This window comes from Ailuropoda melanoleuca, chromosome 17, assembly GCF_002007445.2.
Source record: "Ailuropoda melanoleuca isolate Jingjing chromosome 17, ASM200744v2, whole genome shotgun sequence".
Classification (NCBI taxonomy): domain Eukaryota; kingdom Metazoa; phylum Chordata; class Mammalia; order Carnivora; family Ursidae; genus Ailuropoda; species Ailuropoda melanoleuca.
This window is the reverse complement of record NC_048234.1, coordinates 23,698,524-23,717,905: the sequence shown is the minus strand read 5'-3', so window position 1 is coordinate 23,717,905 and position 19,382 is coordinate 23,698,524. Positions and strand designations below refer to the sequence as shown.

General features: G+C 35.3%; 1 protein-coding gene across 7 annotated transcripts in view; it reads right to left on the bottom strand.

Moving 5' to 3' along the window:
- LOC100484357 (putative COBW domain-containing protein 7) overlaps positions 1–19,382 on the bottom strand; it is a 56,087-nt gene that overhangs the window by 20,288 nt on the left and 16,417 nt on the right. For 6 of the 7 annotated variants that reach the window (XM_034646732.1, XM_034646734.1, XM_002919900.4 and 3 more), the window contains 5 exons: positions 14,277–14,336; positions 12,843–12,880; positions 7,158–7,204; positions 5,108–5,194; positions 2,500–2,544 (listed from right to left, as the gene is read on the bottom strand). In XM_034646732.1, the coding sequence (XP_034502623.1) occupies positions 2,500–2,544; positions 5,108–5,194; positions 7,158–7,204; positions 12,843–12,880; positions 14,277–14,336 (277 nt within the window). Of the gene's footprint in view, positions 1–2,499; positions 2,545–5,107; positions 5,195–7,157; positions 7,205–12,842; positions 12,881–14,276; positions 14,337–19,382 lie in introns of those variants that run through there. The other variant, XM_034646737.1, reaches the window with a different exon arrangement.

The following is a 19,382-nucleotide window of genomic DNA, read 5'->3' as shown; positions in this document are numbered from 1 at the left end:
TTGCCTGAATCTTCATCAAGAAGAGCTGAGATGGGTACTAAAGAGGGCACATGTGGTGATGAGCACTGGGCGTTATACAAAACTAATGAATTGTTCAACACTACATCAAAAACTAATGATGTATTACAAGTTGGCTAATTGAACATAATAGAAAAAATAAAATTAAAAAAAAAAAAGGAAGAGCTGAGTTGTTCCTCTATGTCTTTTTTCTTATAGGACCCTACACAATTAATACTTCTGTTATACTAATAATATTTAATATATTGGGTTCTGCTTGTTTACTTCTGTCTCCCCCAAATGACTCATCACCTACCACAAAGGCAGAGTTTTTGCCTTATCCATTGCTTAAATCCTCAACAAGCCAAGAAACACCTAGCAACTAATAGAAAGCCCAATAAATAGTTTATTGAATTGATTAACTTATTATTGAACAACTACATTTTCGTTTTCCTCTGTTCGGGCCTCTGAAATCTCTAAGATTAAAAAGGAGTCAGGAAGAAATAAGAATGGCTGTTTTTCTAATCTCCCACTCCTACTTCTGAAGTCGATGGGGCCTATTAGAACTTCCATTTGCCTCAGAGTGAACTTAAATCTTACCAATAAGACAATGTTACACGTGATTCTTATTCCTCAACTTAAACACTCACGGTAAGCCTTTTCTACATATGCTTACAGCAGTCTTACTATTATCAGTTTTACTACCATCTGTGTTTGTCAACCAAAAATGCTTGAAGCATTAAAATTTAAAAACAAAACAAAACAAAACACAGTAAAACAAAATTTCCATCAGTGATTTCAACCATTTTGTTAAAAACCAGATCTCTCGTTTCTAAACCAGAAAGCTCAAGTTGCTATGCCTCAAGGAACTGGGGGAAATGTTTAATGTAAGATTCATGATCATGTAAGAACTCTACATGGAGGTCTGATCTTCACTGAAACAGATCCTTATCCAGCTTCAGCCCTCACAGCAAGGAAGTACTATTTCAGAAAGTCCCTAGGTTCTCAGATACAATGGCAAACACAAGACGCTGAAGAAACAGAAGAAAAAAGGAGATTTTATCCATTTGCTCATTCTTAATCACTGCATGTTTACTGTTCTACGATATAATAGAACTGTCAGAAATGTCATATAAACATCAAAATTGTTACACAACAATCTCTTCAAGAGAAAACCTTTATGCAAGACATAGCGGTCTAAAATGAAAACCAACAGAAAGAAAAACGAAGCAAGGTAAATCCAGGGGCCTGTAAAAACTGACCTGAGATGTTTGTAAATATGAACCAAATAAATGCTATTACAACGGAACCACAGCTCTTTATGGATATGGTTTTTAAAAACTTATTTCAGCTTTATGTGGTCATCTGTGTGTCACTTTGTAATGAAGAGAAAATTTAAGGAGAAAGAAAATGGTAAAATGTAATAGAAAGAAGACCCATAACTGAGGAATGGCTCTGGTATGAGTTAGATTACTAGAGATTTTCTACATCGGAATCTGAAATGCAGGGAGCGCATTTGGTGACGCTTGCAGAAGACTTACACTAAGGGCATTCTTCCACCACCCCGGCCAGCAGATGACTGGCTTCTGAGAACACATACCAAATTCCTTCCCCAGCTGCTCACATGCACACAGGCAGCTGCCACCGTCCCTGCCTCACGCTCAGGGCAGTCTGTCAGCACCTCTAATCTCTGCCGTAGCAGACAAGCCTCTCAGCTAAGACCTCTGCTGCACTTCCAAGCAAAGAATCTCTGAATTAAGGACTGGGTTGGCACCAGACCGCCAGCTGTGAACCTCAGAGCTGCTGGCTGCAAGTTGCTGGGTCTACGAGCTGCTGAACCATTCTTGCTAAAAAAGGAGCTTAACAACATATCCCTGTAAGAAATTTTCTGAAATCATAATGGCATTCATTGGAAAACAGAATTCAATCCAGGGAAATACATTTCACAGATGTTTCAAGAATATGTCTATTTTTATAAAGTAATGCACATCTGTATGAACAGAATAAAAAGAAGAACCTACAGGAAATGAAAATAAAAATGTAAAAAAGGATGTGTTAGAAACTTAAAGGTTCCATCTATTTTTACATGACAGATTATTTTTGCAGCTATACAAAATACTAGAAGTTTTTTGAAAATATTAGAATGCCATTTAAGTACCTCAACCTAAGCTGAGATTCCTAATAATATACTTTTACAGTTTTCTATACTAGTTACTTTACTGAGTGGACAAAAAAGTCCTATGTTTTCTTCCTCATGAAACAAAAGCACAGTTACCCGTCTTGCCATGGCTCTGTGGTCTCAGCTACAAGAAGAAGCAAACATATTAACCAAATATACCAAAATAATTGATAAAGAACATTCAAAACATTTTGGGATCCCATTTTTAAAAAATGCACATGTATCTTTCTTATAATAGAATCGAGCATATTTATCAATTACTTAATAATTATTATTAACTAAAATTATTTACTGTCAATATTAGTAGTGGGTTTTAAAAGTACCTTGATCTTTGTGTTTCTAAAATTTTTCCCAGTCCATTTATTGATCTGAAATAAACATAAAAATGAAGAAGTGTAAAAAAGTGAATGTTAAACTTTTTAAAGATTATAAAGCATATTATTTCTAAAACAGGAAATAAACATATACAAATATATCTGGAGGAAAAAAACAGAAAAGCAAAACTTACATTTTTTAGAGCATATTTTTTTTCTAACCATAAATCACATTTATTCCACGTAGGTATTAAAACACGACAGGCAAAAATCTACCGCACAACTGACAAACTAAGGGCTACTTTGTGAATTATAAAGAGACCCTTCACTTTAGAAAAAATGATTCATAAACAGCCAGTAATTCTAATGTTCTCAAAATGAGTAGATAAATCAAGATTTTTACTGATACTCAATTTCCCACAAGCACACATTGTGTGCTATACACAGGCTAGAAATAAAAACCTGGTTGTGAGTGGCTTTGACCCTAGCCCATCCTCAGTTTTCACAGTAACAGTAAGTCACACATCCACGTTCTTTCATAGAATAACCTCTTCATTCCCTAACTAGAATCTCTACCCACTCTGCTGGTCCTTCCCTTTCTGATACTAAGATAATGAAACAGGACTTCCTCTGTATGGCACCAAAAATACTTGTTAAATTCTTTCCAACATACTATATACCTCCTCTATTTACCTTTATACCTCCAATTCCATTGCCTTCAGCGTTACTTGCTTAATATATGTGCCTTTTGCTCAAGCTTATTCTCATGAGTAAGGTTTCCCATCTACAATGATTCCAAGGCAAGTCTCTCTACCATTTCACAAAGTTCTTAATCTTTTCTGCTGAATATACTGTATAATCTGATGGCCACTTCTCAGATATGTTCACCTTCTTCCAACTCCCCAAATCTAATGCCCAGTCAGTTGCAAGTCTGATGTACAATGGAAGGTCAAAATTCAAAGGGTCTGTAATTTATCAAAGCACTATGTCCAAATTCTTTCCTGGTATTGCTGTATAGAGCAGGCTGGCAACAAGCTGGCTAACAGTCAATACTGCTGCTGTTAGAGACCCAGGTGAAAAAGTCAACATGGGGACAGAAAAGCCCAGTAGCAATAATCCTTCCTTTCACGCCAAACATGTTTGGTACGTGGATTTATGTTCTCCTTTCCAGCAATCAAAATGATGCAGAGATTTTGAAAAGAGAAATAAAATTTGGGAGACCAGAGTCAAAAGGGTAAAAGAAGTAATCTCCATTCACTGCGTTCATCTTTCTAGACTTTTCAAAAATATCAACCATTTTTCTATTTCTTTCCTATTTTTATTCATTGTAGCTTGAAATTACTATGTAAACCAGGAAAAAAAAAATCTACACTCTAATAATGATAATAGTAGCTAACAGAGCACTTACTATGTGTCAGGCCCTGTGCATAGTTCACCTACACCGTCTCATGAACACTTAAACCAAACTTAATGAAGTAGGTATTATTTCCTGTTTTAGAGAGGAGAACTAAAAAGAACATAGCAAGAAACAGACCAAGGAGTAGAACCCAATCAGATTCCAAAGTCCATCATCTTAAACACTATGCAGCACTACCACCTGCCCTCCAAAAGGAGCCAGTATTACAGTTTTCTATAGTAAAGACTCAAAGGATATTAACATTAAAATAAAACAAAATATGCCAAAAAATATGAATTTCTTTCTTCTTCAATCATTCATCACTGCAGCCAATCTCCTCATGAGCCTGACCTTTATTGATTCAACTTATAACATACTATATGCACTGGTACTGACAGAATCAAAATCTGATGTCAGCAGATTACACGCATTAAAGATGACTAATAATAAAAGCTGTTGAATGTTTCTTTGTAGATGGCATTTATTAATTTATGTCTTAAAAAATAATTCAAAGTCCCTGAACTCTAATCTCATTCGAAAAGTCCCAATGACAGTTGAATCATTTAGCATATATTTGAGTACCATTCACACTGTCCTATGTTGACCAGCCTTGGCCATGGACACTGAAGACATTAAAGCTAGCCGGGAGACAGGCATGTTTGATTGACAGTCAAGAAAGACAAAGTCAGTGAGGGTTCAGGGCAAGGAGACCACCTGAGTCAGGGGAGATTTCAGAGAGGAGCGAGCGAGAAAAGGAGGTGCCAGGACAACACTACAGAATGGATAAAATTGCTTAAGAAAAAAAAAGAAAGCAAAGAAAAACAGAGACAAGGAAGGAATTCAAGGATTGGCAGAGTGAGAACACGTAAGAGTAAAGAAAGGATCTGGCAAAACACATCCATGGGAAAGTAAGTCGTCCTGAGTAAAGTTAGAGAACTTCCTGTAGGGAAAGAGGCAAAGAGAAGACAGGAAAAGGAGGATGGGGTCCGAAGATCCTGAATATCAGTCTAAGAATTCTCACTACCTTCCATAAGAAATGGGGAATGATTTTATGTGTTACTATTTACACAGCAGTCAATTAGGCATCAACAATAAATGATTCCAGAATGGTACCTGAAGCACGTCAAACTTGAGCCTTAAGTTTCTACAGGGTAATACAGGAAAAATATTTTGTATAGTAGACTTTGGATCTGTAGGTAGTTAACACTTAAAACTTCATACCTAATGGCTGTTCTTAATTTGCTTAAATCCTCTTCTGAAACCAAGTCTGTTTTATTAATGATGATGATGTCTGCCAAAGCAACTTGCCTAAATTAGCAAACAAAGAACAGATGTCAAAAGAGAAATGTTAAGAAATTAAAAATAGAAACATTTTCTTCAGATCAAATAGCTTTAAGAACTATATAGTACTCTATACGGTAACTGATTTTACTCCTATCTATCATTCTTCAAATAGTAAAAATAAATTGCATCCATCACTATATAAATTCAGACTTCACATATATTCATTCAAAAAATATTTACCAAGTGCTCTCGTTGCTTCTCTGAAACTACAAAGATAAACCTCCAAAAGTTCAATCAAGGATCATTTTCAACTCATAATTTTCTTTGTAAAGAAATGCATAAAATTCAGATATTCAATACAGTAAAAATATGGACAGTCTACTGACTAAAATATTCCATGTTATCACATGGAATTTTTAAAGAAATAAAACAAATTAACATGAACACTGAACAGTTTTTTTAAAACTACACTTCAGAAGATACATCAGGATCGTGAAAAAGTATCTTCTTCATCACTACAAATATGTATTATCTCTGTAAAACAGATACACAGACATGCAAGTTAATGCTATTCTGTCCCATTGACAGAACGCCAGATAACAAAATAGCTTACTATAAATAGAAGTCCTATTGTCTATTAACAGGAGTAGTAGAGCTGAGGATTCTTTAAATTTTCCTCAATTCTTCTGGAAATTTTAATCACTAGGCTATTTATTCCTAATTCTAGTTTTATGCTACCTGAAGATGTAGCCAATTATTTCAAAAGACATAGCCAAATTCTCAAAAATAAATTAACTTTAATTTACTGAAAAAGCAAGTTTCAACAGTATGTACGTCATAATCCCATTTTTGTTTAAGTAAGTGTTCTATGAATAAAGATTTAATGTGGACATCTCAAAATATAAACAGTCACTATCTTTAAATTGGAGGCCTTCTACATTTAACTTTATTATTATTTTTTTTTTAAGATTTATTTATTTGAGAGAGAGAGAGCATGAGTCGGGGGAAGGGGCAGAGGTACAGGTGAGAGAGAGAGAGAGAGAGAGGGACAGACTCCCCGCTGAGCGCAGAGCCTGCCGCTGGGCTCCATCTCACACCCAGAGAATGTGACCTGAGCCAAAATCAAGCCGCTCAGCTGAATGAGCCACCCAGGTGCCCCATCTTTATTGTGGCTTCTATGACACAGCTATTTTCTATTTGGCCTATTAACATTTTCTATAATAATATATTTTATTAAGGAAAAATTTTCAAAAATGTTTAAGTTCAGTCTAATCTGAATCATACCTACATACCCAATGCAATGTTCAGGCAGGATTATAGCCCCACAGAGCACCATAGTCCAAAATGAGAGGAAGCCAACTGCTTGCTTGCAGTCTATACCGTAGGTACGCCAAATCTCAGGGAGACTCCCCCTTAACCCCAGCAGAAGACTTAGCAACTATGATTTATCCCAAAGCCTTTTTCCCCCATTAGCAAGAATATGCTTAGAGTAGGCAAAGTGATTTAAGTATTTCTAAGTCTAAAGACAACCCAATTAGGAACATAAAGGTATTAAACAAAAAAAATGTTCTAAATGCCAATTAAAACTATTTCCATATTTCCTCCTCTTTTGTTCTGAGTAACAATGAATATGTGAATCAAATGAATTACTGCTGAAGAAGGTAGTTAAGTGAACCAACTCTTTTCTTCATCATCCTCTTGAATCCCAAAGAAATCATGTAAGAACAAGAAAAGTTTTAAAATGTTCACTGCTCCCAAGCGCCTCTCAAAGAACTGTTATGCCCAACACTCATTTTATGATATATATAAAAGTTTTATATAAAATTTTAGTTATCAGACCATTATAAACAGAAATGATTCAATTACAGGGAAAAAAGATAAATTTTCCTTGACTATGTTTTTTTATTTCTCACTTTGGTTTTGGTTTTCATAATAATTTTCCCTTTCCAATTAACCAGTAATCAATATATACTTTTAATATGAATACCTAGAAGCTTCATTGATAAGGCCATCCGGTTTTTCTTCTTCTAAATGCTAAACAAAAACAAAGTTTGAAAAGTTACTGTGGGAAAACACAAATGTTAATGTCAACACAAAGAATTTTACTTTGGCGACTCCTTTCTTGCTTCTAATATAGATTTCAACAAGTTCTATTACTGAATACACAAATGCAGAACTAATTTTTCTAACTGAAAGCATTTTATTACCCATTTGTAATTGTTTTCCTACAGTGAACCTGTAGTTTTTTGGGGGAGGGGGCAGGACTAAAATTCTGTCTCCTTGACATCTCCTCCCTTTTCTTAAAAGGAAAACCCTCCAGATTTAAATAATGTCAATAAAAACAAACAGCATTACAATTCAAATTATAGGCCTTTTCCTTTTCACAAAACTGTTTTTGTTCTAAATATTCATTATTACTTATATGTAAAAGAGAAAACTGCTGAAAGAGACTTTCTTAAAATCTAATACACTTCCATCCATTCCGGTTCCACACTCCACTTCCCACCCCAGCATCACACACAATATAGACTCAGTGCTGAGCCCTTCCTATTCCCTTGAAACAAGCTGTAGGAAGGCCACAACCCCAATTCCAGCCTAGGAGCAGGTGATCATTTAGAGAAACCCACACTTGAGTGATCTGGCCCCTCAGTGCAACTGTTTACTTTGCTGACCTCTCCAGAGTCAAACTAGCTCCAAAAAAATATTGTGACACTGACTGAGGGACCCACAAGGCAGCTTTCATCTCTCTGGAAGCAGTTATTATTTTTCCATAATTCTACTTAAATCCCTAAAGGCATCAATGCCATAAGGTTCATCTCTGCAAAACATGCCACCTTCATCACTTTAACCTTCAACAGATACTCTCTGTCACAAGAAAAAGCTGCCTACTGAGGATAGAGGCAATTTGATTACATTAATATTCTTTGTATTTAAATCAAACTTCACAATTCTTAAATCATTTTACATACATTATCTCATTTAGCCTTCATAAGAATTAGAGGAAATGGCTATTCTCATTTTATAAAAGAAGAAACTAAATCTAATACTGTCACTGTCACAGGATACTCTTTTATAGGGGTATTTTTCAAAAATTGAAAATATGTTCAATAGAAGTAAAATGATCATATAATTTTAAAAACTTGTGAATGAAAGCTTTTTATGTTACATAAAATCAATCTTGAACACAGATGTTACCTAAATGTTAACAATCACGTAAGAGTATTCTCACAGAGATTACTTAAAAATTACATTCAAAATTATTATATTATTATTATTATTATTAGAGTATTGTATCAAAAACTTCCTTGCCAAAAGAAGAAGTTCACTATTTTTGCTAATTATTCTTGGCTTGAGGCTACTGCAAACCCTATTATTATGTCCCGTAGAGAATAAGGCTGATACCATCCTGGAAATAGTACCTGGCACCAGGCTCAACAAGTAATTTGTTGAATGAATTCCAGTTGACACCCCTATTTGTTGACAAAGATAAGTGGATGTTATTATTTGAAATATTCTATATAATGTGCAGCAATAAATCCCCTTCTATTCAGCAGTATATCTATTCACTAAAGATGTATTTTTAGCAAGGTTATCTGTTTGAAAGATCCTGAAATATTTCAGGATTTGAAGACCTGAAATATTTTTCAAAATAGTGTATTGTTGACCTTTTGGAAGCTTTATTTACATATGAATTTGGGGCTATCTGGCTGTCAGTTTGTGGGGTATAAAAAAAGATATGGCAGGAAAATTAGCTATTTTGTTTTTGAATTTCCATACCTAAATGGAACTAACAGTAGTTTCACAAACCCATGTTTTTAACACATTTACTTCTTTTTTTTTTTTTTTAAGATTTTATTTATTTATTTGACAGAGACAGAGACAGCCAGCGAGAGAGGGAACACAAGCAGGGGGAGTGGGAGAGGGAGAAGCAGGCTCATAGCGGAGGAGCCTGACATGGGGCTCGATCCCAGAACGTCGGGATCACGCCCTGAGCCGAAGGCAGACGCTTAACCGCTGTGCCACCCAGGCGCCCCAACACATTTACTTCTCTAGAAGATTAGAAATCAACACTCAAAGCTAACTGGGAAAAACCAACATTTTACTAACTTCAGGCAGTCAAGAAGTACCAAATATAAAAACACTTTAAAATCCCCCAAATATAAACAGGCCAATATGTACAATTCTTTTATGGATAAGGCATGTAATAATCACATATAATTATAGAAAAAGAGATAAAAGCCCTGTTCTATGCATTTTTGAAGACCATACAAACATAAAGAAATAATAAATGCACACCAGCATTGATTTTCTCTGGGTTTCAGCCCAATATTTATTTTCCTTATCCAACTTCCTACCTCCCCAAGTCAAACTCTGCAAAAAGACCTGTGTCTTTTAGTCAAAGGGACATTCTCCAGTACTGGTTACTCAGTTGGATAACTTGTATTTATAAAGTTAAAAAATGGGAATTTTGATATTCTATCTATTCTACCTGTACAGGCAAGGAAGGAAAACATCTGCAAATTTTTTTTTCAAAAATTTTAGTGTGTGTATGTGTGTGTGAGAATGTATGCATATGCCCAAAGGATTCCTCATCTCTGCTGAGAGACTACAGCTTTTGCTTATATATTGAAAAAGACCAAAATGATTTTGGTACTAATTAACCCAACACTTCCCAAAAGTCAAGGTTCAACCCTCCAACCCAGCACAGAGTAAGAAAGAAAGAAACCCTTTGAAATAACATCACAGTAGACCTGACTTCAATAAGGGCTATCAGGTATCCCCTTCTGCAGAAACAGAAATAAGTTGGACCGAAAAGAAGAAAGATAGCGGGGAAAACACTGTTGTTGACCAAAATGGAAAGAAATCTAGTGTCAAAGATGTCAGACGACATTTTTAAAAACCAGCAGCAGCTCTCTCTTCTTAACGGACTGGTTATAGATCTGACGCTATTTCAGCTGTTAGAAAACGATTATTGCATAATGTCAGTCTATTTATTTTTCCAGTCTTTTCCAAGCCAAACTGTTTTCTGACTGAATTGTTTCAACAGCTAGTGCAATATAGCAGAAGAGCCAAAAAGAAACCTCTCACTTGACCTTTCCTGTGTAACTTCATCCATTGATTCTATTGCATTAAATGCTGTCACGTTTGTAGAACTGAAAAGAACAATGTTGGCAGCCTGGGTGTCAAGTCCTGAGAATAGAAAGCTGTCATTTGAAGTTGTCCAATTCTTTGCCCATGATTAAAAAATGAATATTTCAGATCAATGGGTGACAATCCCATTAGAGTGATAGCCCATGATATCAATTACCACTTCAGTTTCAATTTGGCTGCCTGGCCACAAGGTACCATTTCTCAGCTTTACTTGTGATGGGCTGGCTCTGTGAAGCATGACACCCTTAAATTGCTGCCCATTATCCAAGTGTCATTACTTGTACTGCCTCAGAATTCTCTGAATCACAAGCAGCTACTGGGGTCAAGCTTTGCAACCAGAGGAATTGGACAAGTGGGCAAATTCTTTATATAAAGGAAAAGTTATTTATCTGGCATCTGACTTAGAAAATCTAAAGTTTCCATTATCCTGACAGTATGTCAGTTTTGTGTAGGTATATTGATTTAATAATTTAAGAGGTTTTATCAAGGTGACAGGAGGTTAAACATTTACTGTGTTTGCATTATTCAGAATGTTGCTTTGTTTATTTGGCCTCAATTACACCAATAATAGATTCTCTTTAACTCCTCTGCATATCTGAATATACATATAAAATTATTCCTGTAATCATAAATACATAAAGAGTTTAACACTGGGTATGATACCTTAGGTCTATCAAGAAAACAAATAAAATATCTTTTTTTATTTTTTTTTTTTTTTAAAGATTTTATTTATTTATTGGACAGAGAGACACAGCGAGAGAGGGAACACCAGCAGGGGGNAGCAGGGAGCCTGATGTGGGGCTCGATCCCAGGACCCTGGGATCATGACCTGAGCCAAAGGCAGATACCTAACGACTGAGCCACCCAGGTGCCCCAGAATATCTTAACTGCTATCTCTCCCGTAGGTATGCCAAATTTGGTAATAAATGTATACAAGAGATGAATTCAAATGTGCCTATAATAAACATTCAGAATGAAGAATTTGATTTAGTTTGCTTCCTCCATAAATATTTTGTTAGAAATATCAGGGTTTCAGAACAGTCAGAATTTTTCTGAGTAAAATTATAATATTTGGAATCTTTCTTTGATTCTTAAGATGATTAATAAATTTGGACTTAAAATCTACAAAGAAATTATTTTCCAGGGGGTGCCTGGGTGGCTCAGTTGGTTAAGTATCTGCCTTTGGCTCGGGTCAAGATCCTGGAGTCCTGGGATCGAGCCCCATGTCGGGCTCCCTGCTCGGCAGGGAGCCTGCTTCTCCCTCTCCTGTGCCCCTCTACCTGCTTGTGCTCTGTCTCTGACTCTCTCTCTCAAATAAATATATAAATAAATAAAATCTGAAAGAAAGAAAAAGAAAAAAAAGAAAGAGAAAAGAAAAGGAAAAGAAAAGAAAAGAAAAGAAAAGAAAAGAAAAGAAAAGAAAAGAAAAAAGAAAAAAGAAAAGAAAGAATTCTTTTCCAAACATCTCAAATTAGGCTGCTCTATTCCTGAGGGAGACCAAGGGCCAGTGAAGGGATACTGGTAACCACTTAACAAGCCTGCCATATATTCCTAGAGCATAATTTTATTGAAGATTTGGAAGGAAAACAGTTTTTTAAAGATTTTATTTTTTTAAGTCATCTCTACACCGAACACGAGGCTCGAACTCACAACCCCGAGATCAAGAGTCTCATACTCCACCAACTGAACCAGCAAGGTGTCCCGGAAGGAAAACTTTTTCAAATTAACAAATTCAGATATATTGTGGAGTAGAATATAAAATGGATGTGAATTTTTAAATATTAAATTTAAACTTCTAAGAAATGATTACTTAGGGGGCTATTCACATCGCAGAATGGGAATGGGAGATGGAGGATAATTTCATTCTCTTTTCCCTTTAGTAGTATTTCACTTGGAAAGTTGAGAAATACTGTTTTATTTTATGCAACATGTTTTTAAAAATCTTACTAAGTGCATTTTATGAATTAAAGTCCATTTAAATGCATATGAAGACTTGGCAGTTATGAAAACATTCACAGGAGGATACTTTTTAAAGGAGAGTTTCTCCTCACTACACCTACATATAAATCCTGATTTCTTCAAAATAAGGTAAAGCAATTATTTTTTTAAAGGCAATTATTTCCAGTTTGTGTCTGATAGCAGTTTAACAAGAGAAAAAAGTCCTTACATGCTTTATGAAGCTCAATTTCTTCTATCAAATAGAAAAACTCATCAACATTGGGGTTGAATCCCAGTGAGGAGTTACACACACCCAAACTTTATCCTGTAATATCATCATTACAAAATATTACACTTCCAACTTCTATCACATCAAGCCAGAGTAACAGAAAATATACACTTAATTTTAAAACACAATAATTAAAAGACACACAAATTTCACCTATTCTTCATGATAGTTAAAAAAAAAAAACCTTTTTGTTAAAATATTCAAACAAAAAGGTAGAAAAAAATAATATAATCAATCCCTATATACAAAGCTTTTAACAAATAATTAACAACTCACAGCACTCTTTCAACTTACTTTTAATCCATATTTTGAATCCACAACAGTTACGATACCTACAAAGGAATACATCTTTTAATCACCTTTATGCATGAGAATGAAAATCACAACTAACTTATTTCAGTTCACAAATGTTACTCAATAAAATATTGGTTTTTCTCTTGCCAAAGCTTCAATTTAATTCAAGTCCACAAACAAATAGACACATTTCAAATGTGTACTGAGTGTCTAGCACCATTTTAAGGCATTAGAGGTGTTATAAAATAATTTTTTTAATTACATAAACAAAGAAGTAAATAAGTAAAGAATGTTAGATTTCTCTGGCCTTTAAAAAGCTTACAATCCAAAATATGAAACAAATTCCATAATATAAACTGGAATGTGATAAATTATACAAGACAGGTTATTTCCAGTTTATATATTCACATTATCAAAATCAAGACTTTTCTTAACATTTAAATTACTGCTTAACAAATGAGACGCCTTAAAATATCTTATTCCTAGTAATCTGCACCAAATCTAACTCACACAATTATTTTCCATAACATTTACCTAAGTTTCCAAATGGTCAATTAGTTTAGCAATCTCTGAATTTATACGCCAAATAATTTTTTCAAATGGTAACAGCAGCAGGAGTCTGATGCCTAGGGAATTTCAACCAGTTACATGCTACATATACCAGAGCCAAATGACTGGGCACAGTCTTAAATTTCACTCTTGAGTCTATGGAAGGCCTGGTTTAAAGAAGGGTGGGTGGGTTGGGGCGCCTGGGAGGCTCAGCCATTAAGCATCTGCCTTCAGCTCAGGTCATGATCCCGGGGTCCTGGACTGAGCCCCGCATCAGGCTCCCTGCTCGGCAGGAAGCCTGTTTTTCCCTCTCACACTCCCCTTGCTTGTGTTCCCTCTCTTGCTATCTCTCTGTGTCAAATGAATAAATAAAATCTAAAAAAAAAAAAAGAAAGAAAGAAAGAAAGAAAAAGAAAGGTGGGTGGGGCACAGTTACTTCATTCAGAAAGTTTCCATAAGTCTTAAATGAAGTCTGTGAATAAAATTGCCCAAAAAATGTGAAGGCAAAGAAAGTAAGGGGTGGGGGCTTTGCTTAACTCTAATCTTCAAGGGAAAATGAAAGCATAAATATGATCCTCATACTGTATATTTGAAATAAAATTAAAAACTCTCTAACATACTAACCACATAAATCAGAGGATATATGAAACTGACATAGCATTTTAAAAGGAAAACCATAGTGGAAGCACTAAATTGAGAGCTGAAATTAACACCTGACATCTAGTTTTACTACTGTCTGGGGCTTTGGAATCTTACTTCATTATCAAACTAAACAAGTTTAAAAAGAGTAACAATGCAAAGATTAAAATTATAATGTGAATGAAAAAAAAATCTAAACCATAACATTTTACCTGAAAACAAAAGAATATTTGCTTTTTAACTTACCATCAAGATAAATATCAACCCCTAATTCAGCATCAACCCAAAACATAGAAGCTACAGCACCTGAAAAATGTATAAAATATTCATCAAATAAAAATATTTACTCAAACTGAGAAACACTATTCTACCCAGGCTGTTTTACGGTGTCCTGACAGAATTAGCAGGCGAACATGTATATAAAGTATGTATAGCTTTCCAAACTTCTTTATGAGAATTACAATGATAGAACATTTTATTACTTATACTCATTTTTTCCCCTCTCCCTTCTCCACCCCACCCCCCCAAAAAGAAAGAAAAACAGATCAGCTCTTATCACATAGAAACCTAACACCAAGCTTCTATCAATCCCATAATAATCTACCAATACATATTACCAAATAAGTTGGGCATTATGGATATGTGCACACGGGACTTATTTTTATGTTTTCTCTCTCAAATTTAATAATCATACAGTTCACAAATAATGAATTATCTCTCTAAAGGGAAGCAAAACCAACATAGATAATTTGGAAGCCACTTGACCGAAAAAGAGAAAAACTTCTAAGTTTTATAGAAGAAAAAGAACAGAAGGTAAAATTATATACTCTACAGCATTACTAATAAAACCTTATACTATTTATTTAATACTGATATAAAATTTGGGTCTGAGGAAAGATAATTTCTAAGTAAGAAATTAAAACTTGTTTTTGACAAAAACTGGTTCAGTAGCAAAGCACACGCCCTGATTAGGATGCCACTACACAAGAAAAAGAAAACCGGCAGTAAAGAAAGTATTTGATTTTTCAAAGCATCTCAGGTCCAGTTAGTGACAGGGCTGTCTAAAAGAAGGAGTACTAGGGAAAAACAAGGATAACTGAACTCATTCCCGTGTCTGAAGCTGTCCACCTACCCTGAGGAGATGTGGTTCCCCAAGCATCACTCTGTGTCAACAGTGAAATACCTGTCAGCTGTTTACAGTGATTACTCATGCAAGATATAGCAAGGGCCACAAGATCTAATGGTTTCCTGATACCTATTGATTTTTTTCCCAAAAACTTAATAGTTTTCCAATTTGACTGAAATAGGATTTGTGAGTAACAGGAGCGAATCAATGCCTGTTCTTTTCAAGAAAATTACTTTACCATGACAATTATTTAGCTTAGAACTGGAGAGTGTCAGTCTCCTAAACGGGGAACAACTGAATTGCCAATAAGAATTTTCTTCACTTACTTGGCTATCAACATGATTTTAACTAATGAGGGAGAAAAAAGTAAACCTGTGAGTATCATTACTCCAAACAATAAGTTACTTAAAAAGTCTCAATTTTTTCACTCAGTAAAATTCCACATTGTTCACAAACCTTTTTTTTAATTCATGGATTACTATTCAGGTAGCTTATAAGTCTTATACAGTTAACATTTGTGTAATATTAAGTTGAATTGCAAGAGTATATTGAGCTTTTTTCCCTAAATCTGATGTGCATCTTTGGCAACACTTACCAGGCTATTCAAGAAAGAACTATTTAAAATTTAGATGCAGATGTTTAGCAAGAGGAGTAAAGATGAGAGAATAAGTTAATCAGCAGTTCCAAACCCAGGGTGATTTTTCTCCCCAGGGAATATTTGGCAATGTCTGAAGATATTTTTAATTGTCTCATCTAGGGGAATGCTACTGGCATTTAGTGGGTAGAAGCCAGGGATGCTGTTAAACATCCCACAAGGCAAAACAAAACAAAACAAAACACAAACAAAAACATTCCACAATCCACAAGACAATCCCCTACAAAAAAGAACTACCCAATCCAAACTACCATTTATGCCATGGTTAAGAAACCCTGAGCTAGATTATAGAATCTCCCTTATTCAAAACCGATTACAACAAAAATTTAAAATAAAAATTTTAAAAGCTAAATTTTATCAGCAACAACGAAATATACAACGTCTTGCAACAAATTCTGAGCAGTGATAGTCTAAATAAGAAACAGAAAGTCCATGGGGTGCCTGGGTGACTCAGTCGTTAAGCGTCTGCCTTCAGCTCAGGGTGTGATCCTGGCGTTCTGGGATTGAGCCCCGCATCAGGCTCCTCTGCTGGGAGCCTGCTTCTTCCTCTCCCACTCCCCCTGCTTGTGTTCCCTCTCTCGCTGGCTGTCTCTCTGTCATGTAAATAAATAAATAAATAAGAAAGAAAGAAAGAAAGAAAGAAAGAAAGAAAGAAAGAAAGAGAGAAAGAGAGAGAGAGAGAAAGAAAGAAAGAAAGAAAGAAAGAAAGAAAGAAAGAAAGAAAGAAAAGAAAAAAAGAAACGAAACGAAACAGAAAGTCCTATGTGACTTCTGATAATTCTTAATTCCACCCCCACCAATAAGTGGTTGTAGGGAAAGAGTTTACAAAATCCAAATACTTATCCAAAATGGCAAGAAGGAGAACTGAGCAAGGAATAAGTAATATTGGGAAAAGTCAACCAAGGGTAAAAGTTTCTAAACATTTACACATTTTTGGAGAAGGGGGTCACTTTCTAGGGCTCAGAGCAAAATGAACTGAAAGGTCTGAGGCTCAAGGATATACCCACACAAGGCATGAGTAGTTGGAAGAAATTCAGGAGGGGAACACTGAGTACTTTAAGAGAGCAGAGCCTAAAAGTCATATTGCCCATCTGGCTCTCTCAGTCACCCCTTTTCCTTTGCTTCCCCTTCTCTGCTCCCAGCAATACCCAGCATTCAAATTGAGGCCTGGGAGAAAAACACATTTAGGTAGTAAGATGGGTAAGACATTAAAAATAATTCAGCAACACCATATGTAAGTAGGCTGATGTTCTCTACATCAGTCACCAACATGCTGAAAAGACAATGCACATATATTACAGCTTAGAAGAAATAAAAAAGAAGATAAATGAAAGGAAAAAGCTGAAGATATGAGTAAGGCTTATAAATGGCAAAGAACCCATTCCGGAAGGAAACATAACCCAAGAAACCAAAGAAAATTTTCAAAGGTCTATTCATAATAAAGAACTTTAAAACATCACAATCAATTAAAAACAACCTCTAAAAGGCAAGATAAAGCAGCGTAATATGAAACAGTACTTTGTGCTGAAGAAAGAAACATATACAGCCAATAAACATATCATTACTTAACGAATTCTTTTAAAACATCAGGGAATAGAACAGACACTGGTGGAAACTGATAAAAAGGAACATGTGAGATGATTAAAGTAAATGCAGAAGTAAAAGACAATTAGAAGATAAAAGATATGGGGGCGCCTGGGTGGCACAGCGGTTGGGCGTCTGCCTTCGGCTCAGGGCATGATCCCGGCGTTGTGGGATAGAGCCCCACATCAGGCTCCTCTGCTGTGAGCCTGCTTCTTCCTCTCCCACTCCCCCTGCTTGTGTTCCCTCTCTTGCCAGCTGTCTCTCTATCTCTGTCAAATAAGTAAATAAAATCTTTAAAAAAAAAAAAAAAGAAGATAAAAGACATGGAGAACAAGAGAAAAGTCAACATAAGGAAAACTAAGCAGAGGACCCAATAATTGGACAAAAAAATTTTCATAGTAATAAATAAGGAAAATGCTTCTAACTGAAGACATAAACCTACAGATTAAAGAGTATATTGTAATCCAAGAAAAAATGATTATGGATGACACGTAGATGTATCTTGGTTATATTACTGGACCTTCAAAAATAAAGGAAAAAATTGTCAGGCATTTTGGATGAGAAAGCAAGTCACTTTCAAGGAGGCAGAAAAGAAATCAGACTTTTCTACAGTAACATTCATTGCCCCAATAAAATAAAATAATGACCACACAGTTCTAATGAAAGTGTTCCTAAGGATATCACCTCATGCCAAGTTGTTTTTCAACGATGAAAACACCAGGTAGACAGACTCAAAACATTAAAGGAAACAACAGCATTAAAACTAAAGAAATATACTACTCACAAATCCTTCCGGATGAAATAAAAAAGGAAATTCAGCCAATCAAAAAATACTATGAGATCAATAAGCAATATTTGCTAAGTTCCAAGGGAAGGAAATTGTGATCTGGAAATTTTATACCTAGTCAAATAATCCTTCAAGTATAAAACAAAAGACAAGCATTCTCAAATGGGTATGCAGAACTCAAGGAAGGGGGGGCGCCTGGGTGGTTCAGCCAGTTGAGCGTCTGGCTCTTGGTTTCAGCTCAGGTTGTGATCTCAGTGTCATGAGACTGAGCCCCATGTTGGGCTCTGCACTCAGCACAAGTCCTCCCAGGACTTTTCTTTCCCTCTCCCTCTGTCCCTGCTCCTGACTCTCTCTCAAATAAATATATCTTAAAAAAAAAAAAAAAAAAGTCAAGGAACACAGCATCTATAGCTNAAAAAAAAAAGTCAAGGAACACAGCATCTATAGCTTGAGAGGATTACCTGACCATGAAATTCAGTCAATCAAGAGATTCATCAACTCAGGAATGGAGAAGCCACAGTACTGAGGTAATGAGGACTAAAATTGCTTAATATACAACTAAACAAAGCGTGAGAGAACATAGATGTTAAGAATCTTAACACAGCACAGAATAAATCAACCAAAATCAGGAGATGGGAGTAAAAAGAAGTGTTTATTCCCTACTCCTTTATGTCAGGGAGTCAAGAAATACTCTGAACTGACACATATAGTTCAAAAACTAACTCGTCCCATTTATGTTCTTTATAACCTTTTTTCCCCCTCTCTTATACTTCCAGTGAAAAAGCATTTTTCTGATATTCAGGATTCCTTCATTTCTTTCAAGTTCTCTTTTATTCAATTACATAGTATTTTTTTGGCAGTTCTGCCCACCTTTTATTGAGCAATTTATTAGATAAATAATTTTAATCATATTATAGTTGATTTGCAGAGTATCTAATATGTATTGGCTCCATTATGTGATTTACATATATAATATACATATTTTTAATTGAGGTAAAATAGTATATGACCTTATATTAGTTTCAGGTGTATGGTATAATGATTCAGTATTTGTATACATCACAAAATGATCACCACAGTAAATCTTGTTACCATCCCACACAACTGACCCCCCTAGCCCTCTAACCCCTTTCCCCTCTGATTACCATCAATCTGTTCCCTGTACCTGAGTTGTTTTCTTTGATCGTTTCTAAGGTTCCA